The 19,021-nt window shown below is 41.3% G+C and overlaps 1 protein-coding gene across 1 annotated transcript in view; it reads left to right on the top strand.

Moving 5' to 3' along the window:
- The window catches only part of LOC109934931 (meiosis inhibitor protein 1), a 55,282-nt gene that overhangs the window by 8,069 nt on the left and 28,192 nt on the right, over window positions 1–19,021 (top strand). Inside the window, exons 2-5 of the mRNA XM_048617336.1 lie at window positions 3,802–3,970; window positions 6,567–6,671; window positions 13,845–13,955; window positions 15,887–16,056. Coding sequence (XP_048473293.1) covers window positions 3,805–3,970; window positions 6,567–6,671; window positions 13,845–13,955; window positions 15,887–16,056 — 552 coding nt within the window. The 5' untranslated portion in view covers window positions 3,802–3,804. The remainder of the gene's footprint in view (window positions 1–3,801; window positions 3,971–6,566; window positions 6,672–13,844; window positions 13,956–15,886; window positions 16,057–19,021) is intronic.

Raw genomic sequence — 19,021 nt, 5'->3', positions numbered from 1 at the left:
TGGGTCTAGGCCCGAAATGTCAGCCTTCCTGCTCCTCTGATGCTGCTTGGCCTGCTGTGTTCATCCAGCTCTACACCTTGTTATCTCTCTTCATTTTTCATTGTTTGTTTCCCCTTGATTCAAGGATAACAACTACCTCGGGTCTTCATGTAACTGAATAGGCTGATTCTTGATCTGTAGATCCTTTAGTTATATGACATCCGTGAAGCAGTGGGATCTGGAGTGCAGGACAATGAGACTCATCATTGGGGAAAGCCACTTGACCACAGGTTCAAGAGCAGCCTCTTACCCACTGTTATCAGACTTCTGAATGGACCTCTCAAATTTCAAATCTAATGTTGATCTTGCTTTTTATGTACCTTTTCAAGTGTAACTTTGAATTCACTGCTCTGTTCAATCACCCTATGATCTTTGTGTGTTATGATCTGCCACCACATGCTCCTTGTGATCTCGATCCTTCCCACATTTACCTCTTTTTAAGGATCCATGGGTGATCCTCAAGGTAACCCCAAATGCGTACAGCAGTCACCATGGCTGCTGAAATAACTTCACAGAGGCCGGTGTCCTGTCACCAAGTCACCCTTTATTTACACATGAACAGTCCTTGTCTTTGGTACTACCTCTTCAGAGTCATCTATCAGAGTGCCAGAATTTTTGACCCTCATTTTATCTGTCAGCCAGAGCTCCCTGATTAGACCAGATTAACAACCCCAATCAGCGAATTCATATTCAATGGGGTCCAACTGACTGACCTCATTACAATCTCTATATCCCTCTGTCTGTGAATCTGAGGACAAAGGCCAGTGCTTTCTCTTGGAGAGCCTCACAGGACGTTTTAGCACTGGATTGAGTTCCTGTGACCTGGCATCCAGTACAGGTGATGTATAATGTACCGGAGATCACCTCTTGCACCAGGAGCCAGAATTTCACTCTTCTTCCAGTAGCAAAGGTGTCGAGGTGGCTACGTCTCCAATTCAGAGGACTCATCAAAGCTTAATGGAGTAGATGAACCCCAGGTTCCAGCAGCCTTTCCAACTGTTCCAAGGGGCAGGGTGCATTTTGCTCCTACACTGTTTGCAAATTTGTGCTTTTCATGTAGTCTACATTCTTGTTCAGGACCGTCACACGTACCAAAACTTTATACGTCACTGGTCCTGACCTCGCGTCTACCATGCCTCTCACCTATGCAGGACCATTTCCATGATTCTTACACCAAACTTCATCCCTGTATCAAACTTTCTGACTCGTCTTACGTCTGACATTGGACATCCCGATGCGGTTTCACCCTTCTCTGCCCAGGTCTGGGAACATTAGACTTAACTTTTGTGGAGTCTTCTACCCATTAGCAACTCAGCTATCGCTATCCCTGTAGTTGCATGTGGGGACCTGGAACACATATTTTTCCTTTCTAAGATGTATGCCTGTCTTGGAAAAACACCTTAGGACTATGTTCAAGTTCTCTGAGTGTTCCTTATTGGTTTTCCCTGTAATTAGAACATGATCTAGATAAATGGCAACCTGAGGTAGACCTTGCAAAATGTTCTGCATCGTCCACTGAAAAATTGAACAGGCTGACAATACACCAAATGGCAGTCTATAGTACATAGGTGCAAGTCTTTATGGGTATTAATTGTAGCGTACTTCTGAGAATCCTCATCTAGACACAGTTGCAAGTACAATTGGCTCATGTCAAGCTTCATGACGAACAGCCCCCTGGCCAGCTTTGCATATAAATCCTCTATCCAAGGGATTGGATATTTATCCAACTGCGAAAAGCGGTTTATCATTTATTTAAAATCCCCACAACAGCGAGCCAACCCGTCAGGCTTCAAAATTAGTACAACCTATGCTGCCTATTCCTCATAAGAGACCAGAACCAAAGTTATACCTTTTAATCTGTAATGTTTCCCTGGTATAGGTTCTCAGCCTAGCCAAAGTCTTGCGCAAACTAACTGGCTAGAGTCCAGAATGAATTTTGTTTAAAAACTGGTTCTGTGTTTACTGATACATCTGCCCTGGTATTGACCTCCATTAGAACCAGATGACCATTTAACCAGATGTTTATTTTGAATGGTTCTGATTTGGATGTTGCTAAGCAATTTAACTGTTCTGAACCAGGTGTAGGTGGACTTTCCAGGGTGTGCAGTCACCTGGATACTGGCCTATGAGTTCTCATACTCAGACTTTCCAGGGTATGAATTCTCCTAGATATTCTCCTTGGATATTGGAGTTATCTTAGTCAGTTTAGGTCTAATAGGACTCTTCAGCTGTCTCAAGTCCACATACTGGCAGCAACCATGATGGCTTACTGGCCAGGATCCTGAAGAAAATTTTAACTGTTTGGCCAAAGCTTGGCTTTGTTTTGGGGTTTTACTGTGGGCCGACCAAGAGTCCCTCTGTTCAGGATATGTCCTGAGTGAGGCTATGCAATTGCCTTTACTCAAGTGGTGATTCCCCAAGCTCAGCCGTACTGGCAAGGGTGTCCACTTCCTTTGGAATACCCTGCAACTCATGCTCCACTCACTCCATTTTCCAATGATAAAGCCAGTTGTATTGCTTGTTTGAAGTCCAGTTTGGCGTCAGCTGGTAGGCACTTTTGAATGTAATAATCCTGTATACCAAACAGTCTCTAAGTATCTCATTAATGTTTAAACCAAAGTCACATGCATCTGCCAGTTGCCTTCAGCCAGTAGTCAAAAATCCCGATTATGGATTCTCCTGGTTCTCAAATTGCCGAGTAAAAATGAGAGTATCTCAAAATCAGAGGAGGGTTGGGGTCATAATATTCCATAACTATGCCCATCAGTACTTGAAAGGTTTTAGAATCTGGTGCCTCAGCAAGTTAGGCTCCTAATAATTGAAAAAGCTGCGGCTCCACAGCTGTCAGGTGAACTATTTGTTGTTTTTTGTCTGCCACAATGTCATTTGCCCAGAAGTAAGTAACACATTCTTTCTATATACTGGGCCCAGTCTTCAATGGCAGGGTCAATTGACTCAAGCTTCGCAAACAAAGGCATGATGTAAGAAATGCTTATCCCAACTCAAAGACAACCGTTGCGTGAGGGTTTCTTCAGGAACATGCTTTACTCTTGCCGCCACTGGAATAACTCCACAGAGGTCAGTGTCCTGTCACCAAGTCACCCTTTATTGATACATGAACAGTCCTTGCCCTTAGTGTTGCCTGTTCAGAGTCAGCTATCAGAGTACCAGAATCTCTGACAGTCCTGGTTTTATCTGTCAGCCAGGGCTCCCTGATTGGACCAGATTAACAGTCCCTATCAGGGAACTCATATTCTATGAGGTCCAGCTGGCTGATCTTGTCACAATCACTACAGTTGATTCTGACTGGCAGTCCTTGAAGGTGAGATTACTACCTTACTGGGACTTAATTGCATGGGAAGCCCAAGTGTCCAGGTAAATGCACAGGGTTATCACCAGTTTACCAATCACTGGGTGGGATCTGTGGCACAAACATTAAAATCTACATATTGTTTTCTTTAGTACCAATGGTAAAAATTATGTCCTGAATATATAATCGTAAGTGACCCATTTTAATCAATGATGTCTGAGAGCAGCTAATCTAATTGATAAGAGTTTTTACAATGCAACACAAGCTGGATTTTTTGTACATTTCTGTAATTCTGACATAGCACACAAGATTTAATCCACTATCGTGAAACATCAACATTAGTGCTTTTCATTAAAATTATAAAAAGAGTTGGATTGAGTAAAATACGTTACAGTTTTTCAAGTTACAACCAAATATTCATTTAAATCATTATGTTGTATCTTTTATTATAGGATATGGTCCACATTGAAGAAATGGAATTGGCTTACAAAGCATTAGTGACATTGAAATTTTTCCTGAGGAATATTGGCAATTTTGTTCTGACTTCTGACCTACTTCGACCACTGTTGCTGCAGATATTACAAAAGTTCACAATAGGAAACAATGCACAGTCTTCCAAAGGTAAGCCATAGAGATGTACAGGTTCTGGAAGGAAAATCAGATTTTGTGTATGAATAGTAACCATTCATCTTTGCCTGTTCATTACAAAAGTATTAGTCAATTAGGTTTCAGTTATTGTTGAATTAAAACTTGCATTAAACCAGTTGTCAGATTAGACATTCAATTGCATTATTTCACAGGACATTCATTAGTTAATAGCTGGTTAATGGAAAGGAACATCTGAGGCTACATGTGAGCGAAGAAGCTTTCCTTGCTCATTTATTGGAGGGAAGGCCTTGAAAGAACTACCTGAGAAAGACCTTGGATCTGGAAAGTTAGGGAGCTTGGTCAGTTTGGGAAGTTATGAAACTGTGGCTGCAAGGAAATAAAAGTAATTAACTCCATGTTGAATAATGCGTGATCTGAAAATTGTTTGGAAAATATAGTGTAAAAATATGTAGTCAGCTGTTCAGGTTATACTTGTTATGCCAGTGGTAACTGTCACTGTTACTCATTTCTTGGACATATAATAATGCCAAAAGATTTGTGTAAAAGAATAAGGACCATATAAATTTGTTACATTACTGTCAGAGTTCTAATTAAAGTTTGTTTTAGCAAAGCAGTAGAGTTTATATGAGTAATTCATTATTCAGAATAAGCAACACTACAGCACAAAATATGTTGTCCACTTCAATGAGAATTATTGCAGAACAAAAATAGGAAATGAGTAAAACACTATATTCTAAAAATTGAATAGTCTGGAGTGATTTAAAAGAGGGAGTGTTATTTTTCTAAAAGGGTAAACAGGTGCTAAATTGATTAAAAATACAGATGCGAAATAGATATTGTGCTAACAAGGTATGCCTGTTTCACTGTCAAATTTTAACACAAAGTTTATTTAAATTGCCAATTATAATAATTTGAAGTTACCCAGAGGTGCTAAAAAAAAGGTGCTTGCAAAGCGTTTAGACACATTTTCCTTTGGCGCAGTATACACAAAGTTGTGCACTGCATTGGTGAGCAAAACAGCAGGTTTCAGGATGGCTCGGACTGAATGAGATGGAGCACAGGTTTTAAGACACAGCACTTGCAATCCTGGTGGAGGAGCTCAGGAAGAGAAGGCAGGTCCTATAAAATTCAGGGAGGAAAGAATCTACTCATCTTTTGAACCCAGTCTTCAGTATGAACCAATGCTGGCTTCTTCCCGTTCTTCCTGTAGACAAAGAGAGACCCTAATTACTCATTTTCTCCTCGTGACTATAAAAAGACCTCCAATGAAGTAGAATAGCACACCATTCACTTTTTTTTAAGTAATGTCCTTAGAAAATTTCAAGAATAAAATCAGGAGTGTGATGGAACACTCCTCACTTGCCTGGATGGCTGCAGCTCCAGCAACACTCAAGAAGCTTGACACCATCCAGGCAAGTGAGGGCTGGATGCAGCCCTCTTGATTAGCACCACATCCACAAGCCTTCACTCCCTTCACCAAAGAAATTCGCCAAAGACAGCACCTTTCAAACCCCGACCACTTCCATCTAGAAGGATAAAGGCAGCAGATACATGGGAATACCACCACTACCTGCAAGCTCCCCTCCAAGCCACTCACCATCCTGACTTAGAAATATATTGTTGCTGGGTCAAAATCCTGGGATTCTGACCCTGTGGGCATTGTGGGCCACCCTACGGTACGTGGGCTGCAGCAGTTCAAGAATGCACCTCACCACTACCTTCTCATGGGCAGCTAGGGTTGGCCAATAAACTCTGGCCCAGCCAGCAATGTCTGTGCCCCACAAATGAAATCCTTTAAAAAATGTAGTCTTGATATTCTGTCCCAGAAAGTCTCTTGATGTGATTCAAAAGTCTCCAAATCCCAGTGAACAGCAAAAGGTGGCACAAAAGCTCTCTGCAATGTCTTCCTTACTCCCAATCAGCTAGTTCTTTTTAGGAGAGGATGTTAGGTTAAATTGCTATGCATCAGAATGCAGCTTCCTTAATGAATATTAACAGGTTAATTTAGGTAGTAGTCAGCACCTTAATGGTCCTCTAGGTGGCCATTCTGATTACAGATTTGAACTCCTTTACGAAAATGTAATTTTGTAATAGACCCGAATAAACGAGCATTTCAGCTTAACACATTTAGATTACATCAGAGGTCCCTTAGTGCCTGAAAGCAAGGTTGCCCAGCCCAGATTTTCTGAGACTCTCCTGCATCCCCACTTGATGGCTGCCAGGACACATTTTGTTCCCTTTTCATATCCTTCACTTTTGTGCATGTGTTTTCTCGTGCTCTGCTCCCAGCTGTCTGCTTGGCACATACACAGTTTAGGCAAAGCCAAAGCATCCCTTAATTTTCTTCCATGATAGTTGGTTACCCTGCCCATCAAAAATCACCCTCTTCATCTTTTCTTGGGCTGTGATTTGTATTGTGCATTATTACCATTATTGCACCCGTTATCTGCAGCCTTACAATTGGATTAGTCATTTGAGTTTACCAACATGTCTCCTATATTTTCAACTATTGCATTGTAATTTGAGGATTACCAGTCTTTACATATAATCCAGCATCTGCAGTTCTTTGTTTTATTTACATGTAATCAATATTTTCTCTGTTAATCAGGAAACAAGAACCTGTCTTTAGTACTGGACCTTCTTTCACTCATACAGTTAAAATTCGGAGATCTTGAGGAAATGGGCAGTATTGATTTCAAGCTCCTCTACCATGGTATAATTATTATTATTGTTGGGATTATGTCAAAAATGTTTTTATTAGTTTCTCCAGTTTATGAGTAACTCAGACCATCAGCTTTCTACGACTGTTTGAACCTTGCTGTCAACATGATTTCTCAAAGGTCTACTTCATAGGCAAACATGAATAACTTCTTGATCCACCCTGTGCTTGTACGTACAACAGCATAGTGGTTGTGTTACTGGACTAGAAATCAAGAGGACTGGACAACTGGTCCAGGAACCTGAGTTCATTTACTGCCATGGCAGGTATGGAATTTAAATCCAGTTAATTAAACAAATTAGGGATAAAGTACCCAGAGACAAGCAATTCTCATTTTAAGGGGTCAATAAAGGGTTGGACCTGCCCACATACATCCGTGATTCCCCTGAAGCTTTACGCCGGTTTCAAACTTCCAGTTTGCAGGTTCAAGCTGTTTCCTCTTTACTATGGACGTGCAATCCCTTGACATGTCCAGTCCCCACCAGGAGGGTCTCGGGGCTCTCTGCTTCTTCCTGGAGCAAAGACCTGAACCGTCCCCACACACCACCACACTCCTTTGCTTGGCCGAGCTCGTCCTCACCATCAACAACTTCTCATTTTCTTCAGGTCAGAGGGGTGGCCATGTGTACCCGCATGGGCCCTAGTTATGCCTGCCTCTTCATGGGCTATGTGGAACATTCCTTATTCCAGTCCTTTTCTGGCCCCAACCCATAACTCTTTCTCCAATATATCGATGATATCGTCGGTGCTGTTTACCTCTCTCGTTTGGAATTGGAAAAGTTCATCGATTTCACTTCCAGTTTCCACCCTGCCCTCACTTTCACCTGGTCTATCTCTGACTCTTCCCTTCCTTTCCTTGACTTCTCTGTTTCCATTTCTGGGGATCGATTGGCTTCTAATATCGACTATAAACGCACTGACTCCCGTGGCTACCTGGACTATACGTCCTCACACCCTGCTGCTTGTAAAGACTCCATCCCATTCTCTCAGTTCCTGTGTCTCCATCGCATATGTTCAGATGAGGCCACCTTCAACAAGGGAGCCTTTGAAATGTCCACCTTTTTCCTCAACCGAGGATTCCCCAGTACTGTTGTCGACAGGGCCCTCAACCAGGTCCGACCCATCTCCTGCACTTTTGCCCTCACCCCTTCTCTTCCCACGCACAACAACGATAGGGTTCTCCTTGTCCTTACCTACCATCCCACCAGCATCCACGTCCAGAAGATCATCAGATGCCATTTCCGCCACCTCCAGCAAGATGCCACCACCAGACATACATTCCCCTCCCTTCCCTTGTCCGCCTTCCGCAGGGACCATTCCCTCCAGGGCACCCTGGTTCACTCTTCCTTCACCCCAACAGCCCCCACAGCCCCATGGCACCTTCCCCTGCAACCGACGAAAGTGCAACACCTGCCCATTTACCACCTCCTACCCCACTATCCAAGGGCCCAAACATACCTTCCAGGTGAAGCAACACTTCACCTGTAATTCCTCTTTACTATGGACGTGCAATCCCTTTACATGTCCAGTCCCCACCAGGAGGGTCTCAGGGCTCTCTGCTTCTTCCTGGAGCAAAGACCTGAACCGTCCCCACCCACGAGTTTTTTGCATTTGCTGCTCACAATGAGGTCCCTACATTGGGGAAACGAAACATAGACTGGGTGACCGCTTTGCAGGACATCTACGCTCTGCTCACACAAAAGACTCTGAGCTACCTGTTGCCCGCCACTTTAACACACCACCCTGTTCCCTGGCCAACATCTCTGTCTCTGGCTTGCTGCAGTGTTCCAGCAAAGCCCAACGCAAGCTGGAAGAACAACACCTCATTTTCCACTTGGGGGCCCTGCTGCCCTCCAGACTCAATATCGAGTTCAATAATTTTAGGGCCTAAACTCTCTCATGTCCTATTCCCTACCCCACCCACCAGGCCTTGTTATCACATAGCCTGCCATTACACACTACCTATTGTTAGTAACTAACAGTCCCCATTAATAACTATTCACCCTCCCAGCCAGATCGTTATCCACTCCTTTGTATATCCAACTGCTCTTCTGTCTCTTCGGGCTCTATCCTATCGTTAACTCCCTACTCCATCGCCCTCCCTATTTTCTGTGTATAAACCAACATTTTCCCAGCTTTCCGTTTGTTCAAAAAGTACACAATTTACAGACAGTCAATCAATGTGGTGTTTTATAAATTCCTGATTTAGAAATAAAACCAGTCTGACTCCAAACAAAAACACAAATAGGTTTTAGACAAGGCCTCTCACCTAACATGCTTTGCCTGACCTAAAATGTCACTTCTTCTTTACACTAATAAAACCTTTAGTTCTCTCAGGACAGTGATTTGAAAGGAATTCAGGGATTTACATATACATATTAATCAATTAAAACCTTCTAACTGATTAAAGATTTAACAGCATCTTAGATTTAATACATCCTCATCAGTGGTGTGACCCTTTGACCTTTTACCAATAAATTCTGTGTCATATACTACCTCTCTCACTAAAACCTGAAGAACGAGCGAAGCTCCGAAAGCTTGTGTTTTCATATAAACCTGTTAGACTATAACCTGGTGTCATGTGATTTCTGACCATGAGCTAATTGGCATAGGTTTAATAATATCAAACAGTTGAATGCCTATGAAAGAAGTAGGTTTTGATTCATGGGCATTAACTCATTACAGGGTGTGCAGGGAGATATGTTGTTGGGATAATCTTCACCTGAACTGTGATGGGACTGTGTCCTGTAGAGTGGTCTGTAGAGTAGGCTTTGAATAGTGGTGGGAAGAGTTCAAGTGTAGGGAGATTTAGAAAGTTAAAGAGAAAGGATAAGGCAATAGAATGGGGTTGCAATATGAGTACAGGTGACCAGAGTGTGACTGTAAGGAACAGAGCATTAAAAACAAAAATATACCAGCAAAAATGGTCAAAATAAGGGAATATTGATTTTAAATTATTATAAGGGATGAGGATTCTGTAGAAGGGAGATTTGGAAAGACAAATGTAAAATTTGAGGTGATAGTAAAATTTGTTGATGTGGATAAAGAAATCTGAGTGATACAGGAAGGAATAGAGACTTTAATGATATTAATTGATCAGAGGGTAAAATCCATACAAGAAATAGTCGTAAAAATTAATCGAAGTCATTTTATCTTCCACAATAAGATGGGTTAATTAGTGGCGCAAATAAAGATGAATAGTTTAGATCTAATCACCAGTACAGAGACGTGACTAAACCTGGGAAGTAAATATTACAGGTTACACATTTCGTAAAGAGACCACAAGACCATAAGAAGTAGAAACAGGAGTAGGCTGTTAAGTCCCTCAAAACTGCTCTGCCATTCAATAGGATCATGGCTGATCCAACACTCTTCGCATCTATTTTCCTGCCCTTACCCCATAACATTGATTTTCCAATTAATCAGGAATCAATCTATCTCAGCTTTAAATATACACAAGGATTCTACCCCCACAGCTCTCTGTGGCAAGAAGTTCCAAGATTCTCAAACCCTCTGAGAGAAGAAATGCCTCCTCATCTCAGTCTTAAAGTGATGCCCCTTGGTTCTGAGACAATGCCTGCTGGACCTAGACTCTCCCATGAAGGGAAACACCCTGTCAGTATTTACCCTGTCAAACCCCTTAAGAATCCTATATGTTTCAATGAGATATCCTCATTCTTCTAAATTTCAACGAGTAGAGTCCAAAACTGTTTAACCTTTGCTCATCAGACAATCACTCCATACAGGGCTTCTAATGAAATAGAATCTTTTCTTAAATAAGGGGACCAAAACTACATATTGTACTCCAGATGTGGTCTCACCAGCACCTTGTACAGTTTCAGTAAGACTTCTCTACTCTTATACTCCAACCCCCTTGAAATAAGGACTAACATTCCATTCGCCTTCCCGATTACCTGCTGCACATGCGCAAGCTTTCTGTGTTTCATGCCCAAGTCCCTTTGTGTTGTAGCTTTCTGCAGTTTTACTCAAATAAAGTAACACTCTGTTCTTTTATTCTCCCTTCCAAAATGAACAACTTCACATTTTCCCACAATACACTCCGTTTGACAACATTTTGACCACTTAATTAACCTATAACTATCTCTTTGTAAACTGTTTGTAATCTTCTTGCAACATTTGTCTCCAACATTTTTGTGTCATCTACAAATTTGACCAAAATACATTCGCTTCCTTCCTTCAAGACGTGAATATATTGTAAACACTTGCGGTCCCAGCATTGATCCTGAGGAACTTCACAGGTCACCATGTTGAAAAAGAACCCTTTATCCCTGAAATAACTCCAAAGAGGCTGGTATCCCATCACCAAGACACCCTTTATTTACATGTGGAGAATCCTTGACACTGATCCAGCTTTCTCAGAGTGAGAAGAACCGCTGACACTCCTGTTTATATCTGTCAGCCAGGGCTCCCTGATTGGACCAGGTTAATAGCCCCAATCAGAGAACTCATAATCTGTGATGTCCACCTGACTGATCTCGTTACAATCACTACAGTCTCCACTTGTGTTTTCTGGCCATTTTCCAATTCTCTATCCTTGCCAATATACTACTTCCAGCACTGTGGGCTGTTCGAAGACATAATGGAAAATGAAGAGTAGCCCTAATATTAGGAGTGAAATAAAAACATCTGCGAAGAAGGATCTTTGCTCCAAAAATTGGGAAATAGAATCATTGTGAGTAAGTTTGGGAATGTCAAGGGTCAGAAACATTTGTGGGAATAGTTAAATGGCTCTCTAATACTATTTACCATTTACCGTTAAACAATAAATTATTGTAGCTTGTAACATAGTGTAGGAGTTTGGGAGGTGACCTGTTAGAAGTTTATAAAATAATGAGAGGTATGGATAGAGTTGATGGGTAGTTGCCTTTCCCCTAAGAAGGGGAATTTCAACAGAAGGGGGCACATTTTTAAGGAGAGAGGAGACAGATTTAAAAAAGACATAAGAGGCAAATTTTTTACACAGAGGGTGGTTTGCATGTGGAATGAACTTCCAGATGAAGTGGTGGATGCAGGTACCATTACAACGTTTAAAAAACATTTGGATGGATATATGAATAGGAAAGGTTTGGAGGGATATGGGCCAGGAGCAGACAGGTAGGACTAGTTGAGTTTAGGATTATGTCCGGCATGAACTGATTGGATCAAAGGTTCTGTTTCCATGCAGTATGACTGTATGATTCTAAGTATTTTTTGCCTGCCTTCACAATAGAGGAAACAAGCAATATACCAGAATAAGGGGATAACCTTGAGGCTAATAAGTGTGAGGAAATCAAGGCAATTAATATCAGTGGTGTAAAAGTGCTGGAGAAACTTGAGGAACTAAAATATAACAAATCCCCAGGACCTGTTTGGCCACATTCTACAGTTCTTAAAAATATAGCTGTAGAGATAGTGGATGGGCTGGCTATGAATTTCCGGACTTCACTAGATTCTCAAATAGTTCCAGCAGGTTTGAAGTTAGCAGATGCATTCAAGAAAGGAAGGAGTTAGTAAATAGAGGACTATAGCGCCGTCGGCTAACATCAGTCATTAGGGAGGTACTGACATCCATTACTAAAGAAGTCTTAAAAATGCTGTACAATCAGATCAAGTCAAAATGGTTTTATGAGAGGAAAATTCTGTTTGATATATTTATTGGAAGGTTTTTGAGTATATAACTAGCAGGTTGTACAAAGGAGAACTGATAGATATAGTATGCTTGATTGCCAAGAGGTATTTGATAAAGTACCACATAAAGGGTATATATAAGATGAGAGCTGATGCGGTTGAGGATTTTTTTCTCTCAGACAGTAGTGAACCTGTGGAATTCTTTACTGCAGAGGATAGTTCAGACTAGTTCGTTATGTGTATTCAAGGCTGAGATAGACAGATTTATAAACTGGAAAGGTTATGAGGATAAGGCAGGAAAGTGGAGTTGACAATTATCAGATCATCCACAATCCTACTGAATGGCAGAGCAAATTCAATGGATTGAATGACCTACTTCTGCTCCAACATCTCATGGCCTTATAGTTGGGCATGATGTATTAGCTTGGATAGAACATTGGTTAATGGACACAAAGCAGACAGGAAGAATAAATGGGACCTTCTCAGATTGGCAAGGTGTGATAATGCAGTACAGCAAGGATCACTGCTGGGGCTTCAGCTATTCACAATCTATACTACTGCCGTAGATGAAGGGAAAGAATATAATGTGTTTGTTTGCTGACAACATAATGTTAGGTGGGAATACAGGCTGTAAGAAGGGCATGAAGAGTTTGAAAACAGAGATATACACACATTATGTGAGTGAGCAACAGGGTTGCATTTGGAGTATAATGTGGTAACTGAGGTTATTCAATGGCTGTTAGAATAGAAAAGCAGATTTTTTGAAAGAAAGGAAGACTTAATTGCTGATGTTCAGAGAGACATGGGTATATTCATACAAGGAATAAAGTTAGGATGAGGTTTGGCCACTTAAATTCCATGCTCCTTACTCTTGTTGCAAAGATCAGACAGTTTTGGCTATCCTGACAAAGATTTCTGCTGTAACCATAACATTCCACAGTAAAAATGTTCTGATTGTGGTCTAATTGTAGTTTTTTTTTCAGGGGGGAGATTTTAATCATGCGGAAGAACTGTTGTGTTTACTCATGTACAGCAATAGTCGCTGGAGCTCAGAGTAAATGAGTTCTTATTTCCTATGGTGCAAAATAAGTTGTACTGTCATTATTACATTAATGTTGATGTCATGTGCGCACCATTTCCATTTCCAAATGTAGCTGATCCATGTAGATCAGATTCTTCAAAAACAATGAGTACATGTTCTAACGATGGCCATGAATCCATTGTCGATTGTCGGAAAAACCCATCTGGCTTACTAATATCCTTTAGGGAAGGAAACTGCCATCCTTACCTGGTCTGGCCTAGATGTGACTCCAGACCCACAGCAATTGGTTGACTCTCAATAGCCCTCAGGGCAATTAGGGATGGGCAGTAAAGGCTGCCTAGCCAGCGACACCCTCAGCCTGTTAATGAATAAACAAAAAAAATGCTAATACACTGACATTATTATCCTTCAGCTAGTTTTGATATTAGTATAATATGCACAAATTATAACGCAGAATTACTGCATTTAAAAATTAATGCTCGTTTATCTTCTTTAAGTGAGTAACGTGGCAGGAAAATGCAAAACCTTGAGCACAGAACTCCTCCAACCTGCTTTTAATTTCTTCTACTGCAGTTTGAAACAGACCTCAGGCCACAACAGAAACAGAGGTAATTAAGCAGAGCACATCTGGAGCTTTATATACATTTAATTACTGTTTCAGTTGCGGGGTTAACAATGAAAAGTCCCCTTTCTGAGATCAGGTCACTAGTCAGATTTGGCAAAGCAACTTATAAGTGAGATAAAAAGGTGTAGAGCTGGATGAACACAGCAGGCCAAGCAGCATCAGAGGAGCAGGAAAGCTGACGTTTCGGGCCTAGACCCTTCTTCAGAAAAATCTTCTGAAGAAGGGTCTAGGTCTGAAACGTCAGCTTTGCTGCTCCTCTGATGCTGCTTGGCCTGCTGTGATCATCCAGCTCTACACCTTGTTATTTCAGATTGTCCAGCATCTGCAGTTCCTACTATCTCTGAAACAGTTTATAAGTGATACTTGATGTGTCACTAACCATCTTCAGTCCTTTGCTGTTTTGGCTGACAGGATTTGATGTTTTAGAATTTTTACAAATGTGTAACACATTACTGAGAGTAAGGATTATTTATCTGGACTTTCATTTGCATTGGTTTCACGTTTGCCGATATCACTTCAAAGGTTGTGAAGCACTTTGACACAAATGAAAATATGAAAGATGCTACATTAATGTGTTTTGTGTCTATTAACTTGACACACAGAGAAAACCCACCAGTTACTAGCTCAAAAACTAGAAACCCAAACTTATTGTATTGAATATATGTACATAGCAGTCACACACTTAATATCACACTGCAACAAAGTGTCAGCCATGCTGTCTCTGCCATGAGCAGCATGGTTTGCTGGCTGCTGTGCCATTAAATTGCCGGTGAGGGGTATCACCGGATTGCCAATGCTTGCCTGAATTCACAGCAGCCTTTGAAAAACAGCACAAGTACAAGGTATGCCTGTCTTTTAGCAGATGTCCACTGAGTGGTGAGTTGTTCCAGGAATGGCACACAGTAAATGATGGACTAAAGTTGAACGAGAGGAATACCATAAGGGCAGATTAGGTAGTTAATGAGGTGAATGGAAAGCTGTGAAGCGAAATGTCACTAGGCTTCACTGCGAAAAGCCCTCCAAAAAATTCTACACAACTGGCACTTAGCTTAAAAAAAGTAAGACTCAGTTCTGATGAAGGGTCCCGGCCTGAAACATCGACTTTCCTACTCCTCTGATGCTGCCTGATCTGCTGTGTTCCTCCAGCTCCACACTGTATTGTCTAAGATTCAGCCCAGTGTATTTAAGATTATTTGAAGGATTTTTCAACATCCATTGTATGAGATCTTCTGCCCACCACATTTGATGTCACTGTGATCCTGGTTCAGTCTCCTATCATGGATAAGGTATGCAGAATGAATTCCCAGTCATTGAGACAGACCAGATTGTTGTTTGGATAAATTTGGTAATGCTACAAGATCAGAAGAAGTATGAGCTAAAATCAAAGTAGAAAAAGAGCCCTGAAGGGAAAAATCACATTTTACTTTGAAGGTTAGGGGTCACTATGGAGAGAGAGGAGGCAGTTTCAAGGCCTTTATCGTCTAACGAATGCAGTAGTAAGCTTGCCATTGTTACCTTCTGTAACTGCTAGTAATAGCAACAGCAAAAAAGCAAATTGAGCAGTTTGCTGATGCTGCCTCCACCATTATTTGCCGGTTGGAAATGGGAAAAGACCTTTTTGTGGCTTTGTTAGCTTGGATAGACAGAGAAAAATAGAGCGTAGTGCTAGGATGCAAGGGTAGGGTTTGCTACTTAATTTTTAATCTATCCTGCCTGATTTAGGTCAGGATAGTCTAGTAAAATCCTCATCTGAGTTCCTGGGAAACTCTTTTCAGAATAAATCAAATTTGACAATTGCATTTAAATATTTATTTTCTGTCATTTATTTAAAAAGATGAGGACATAAGTATGCATTTATAGGTATAAATGTGTGGTGCAAGCACGTCAAATATGTTCATTGTTTTAATTACGCAGTTGTATCTATGTTGCTGTCTAATTCCTGTCTGATGGAGTTGTTGGAGAAGATTTTAGAGCTGAGCTGGTCAGAGCAGTGTACTCTTGAACGTCTCCCTGATGACCTGATTAGTTCAGTCTGGTTATTAATAGGCTGTTTAGTCCAAAGCCAGACCAACTGTAAGTCAGAGGTTAGTAGTACAAATTAATTAAGTTTCCTCAAAAGTGTCTAGACCTTTAGAATGTGTTGCTAGATTGATTACTTAAATGTATTTTAATTTTGTGTGTGTTTAAAAGTTCCTACTGTTCAAATGTTTAATCATCCTTAATGTTAACAATTAACAATGAAACTGTTGATCTAAACATTTAGAATGAAATAGAATAGAATACAACCTTCTATGTAGATAGTTGATTGTAACAGAATAGGTATAGATTCTGGTCTGCAGTAAGGAGCAAGCTTCTAAAGGTTATGTCTCAACTATTTTGCTATCTGGTTTAAGTTATTTTAGTTATATAATCTTGAAGATAAATAACTTCTTAATCACTTAATGTTTTCATACATTTTTGGTTTTTCCTTCAATGCCTAGCTTCCAGTTTGGATAGTCCACTTGCCTCATCTCTTTCCTTCCTACCTACTACCTTCTACTCTTTTGTCCCATTCTTCCTCTTCTCAGTCAAGACTCGTCAATACCGTCAGACTTTCACGCGGTAGACCTTTTACAACTCTGCTGGTAAGCCAGCATTCAGTTACAATATTATAATGAATGCTTGAAGTATATCAACAAAGATGAAAAAGATCTCCTGTGTGGATTGAGCAATGAAACAAGCCAGCTGGGGAAATTTGCACTGGAGTGAGAAGTCTTTAATGAATGTATAATTTGTTATAAATTATGTCGGAAGACCTTTAAGTCTCAACACAATAAAGCTACTGCACTGAACAATTAATGATCACCCAGGCAAACTCCAGGTGCTGATTTGTGCATATACCTGCTTGTTTATGGTTGCTTCTGCAAGGTGTACTTAATGTGTCTTATGTTGTTGTGATAGTAGCCTACTGCCTTTCATGCTTTGTACAAGATAGTTCTGGCTTGTATCCCCTGGGTCCTTGTGCCATAATGGAGCCACCTACATCTGTGCAGAGTCCACCTCAGTCATCAGAAAACATAAAGTATTAATGTCACTGTCAAAGTGACTGAGGACCCACCATCTTCAGTTGTTGAAGCAGCTTGTGACGAACTCTATTGCCTTAATTCGATCCCTCCTAATTCCAAGTGGCCATGCACTCCAGTGGTTGCCGGCAGTATGTCATCTCCTGGCAACACAGAGTTGCATGGTTGTCTCATTTGCCTGTTCATTGCTCTACAGCTCATGGATGAAGTTATGCTATGTATGTTTGCCTGTACGCATAGCATCTGTTCAATGCTATGTGCCTCTCCATGAGGGTCGTCATTGTTTCCATGGTGAAAGCCTATGTACCAGAGAAATTGCGCCTAACATGGTATGGATAGACTCCTCAATTGTTCGGGAGACTACCGTCTCTGGAAATTGACAGATGTTCACACAGTTCACACTACTGCTAAAATATCTACTTGCTGATGACGTTTGAGGCTCATCCCTTGCATGGATAGAAAGTTGCTTGACAAATGAGTATCAAACAGTTGTTGCTCGTGTTTCAAATGTATTGACTTGCAGGTTTTACAGTCTGTCACACCTGTTTGTATTGAAGCCAACAAAAGGCAAACTTCATGCCTCCTCATTTCCATGATTATCTGAATGAAACACAGCACAACTGGCCCTGCTGGCTGGCGGCATGCACACAGGGGACCATGCATTGCATCTAGCCTCTTGTCCTTCAAAGCAGCTTGTTCCTTTTAAAAAGGGAAGTTGCACTGAATCAAAGGAAGCTGCTAAGTTACTTGGAAACTAGGGATTGGTTAGCTTGGCTGGCTAGTTTGCAATGCAGCATGATGCCAAAAGCATGGGTTCAATTCCCATACCGGTTGAGGTTACTATGAAGGACTGCCCTTCTCGGGCTCTCTCGTTGTCTGATACATGATGAACCTTAGGGTAAACCTCAACCAGTCATCCATCTGTAATGAGAGAACAGCCCTAAGTCCAGCAGGACTATGGTGACCTTACCTTTGCCTTTACTTGGAAACTAGTCAGGAGGAATTCCTGGACATAGAGAACAATCTGCAGTCATACAATCATACAGCACGGAAACAGACCCTTCAGTCCAAACAGTCCATGCTGACCATAATCCCAAACTAAACTAGTCTTGCCTGCATTTGGCCCATATCCTTCCAAACATTTCTTATTCATGTACTTATCCAAATGTCTTTTAAATGTTGTGTCTGTACCATCGTCCACACTTCCTCTGGAAATTCATTCCACATACGATGACCTTAGTCATATAGGTTGACGGGAGGAGAGATGTCATGATTCCATTGGAAGGCCAGGTCTTTCAAGGTATGTACCCAAGCAAGTGTGAGCAGCCCAGGTAGGAAGATCAGTGCAAGAATTCAAGGACCTAGCAGCAGTGCTGGAGGAAGTTTAATAACCTTGCGTCTTCACATAGCATCTCATACTTACTACATTCCAACCTTTCTCACAAGTCAGTGCACTATACCCCCATCAGCCACTCAGCAAGATTCGCCCAACATTCATATGATCTTCCTAATTCTTTCACCTTCCAATGATAGCAGCCTCTCACCCACTCTAATCAGCTATGGCAGGCACGTTACTCAAACACAATGAAGCACAATCACTGAAATTCTTCACTGTCTTTTGCTACTTGGCATGATGGGCATCCGTAGAAAGGATGACTGTGGAACTTTTCTTGATATACCTCATACCTTTCCTCAGCCTAACTCTAATCTTCTGCTGCCTGACTAACATAGCAGTCCAAAGTAGAGAGAAATCAACCCTGATTTGACAACACAACGGCTAGCCCAGATACTGGCTCTATTTTGCATCTTCAGGGCTGCTATGGAGTTCAGATTTGCAAGTGGTGAGTTAATGGATAGAATTACTCTAGCCGTGCATGGGAAAAGATTTCCCTTGTATTAGCTCACCAGAAATCAAGTTCATGTCTGAGTTCAGCTGTAGGCATCTCAGATAAGAGCTGCATACAGGAGAATACTGAAAATGCAGACC

This window comes from Rhincodon typus, chromosome 37 (genome assembly GCF_021869965.1).
Source record: "Rhincodon typus isolate 14 chromosome 37, sRhiTyp1.1, whole genome shotgun sequence".
Classification (NCBI taxonomy): Eukaryota; Metazoa; Chordata; class Chondrichthyes; order Orectolobiformes; family Rhincodontidae; genus Rhincodon; species Rhincodon typus.
This window is presented reverse-complemented; position numbering and strand designations above follow the sequence as displayed.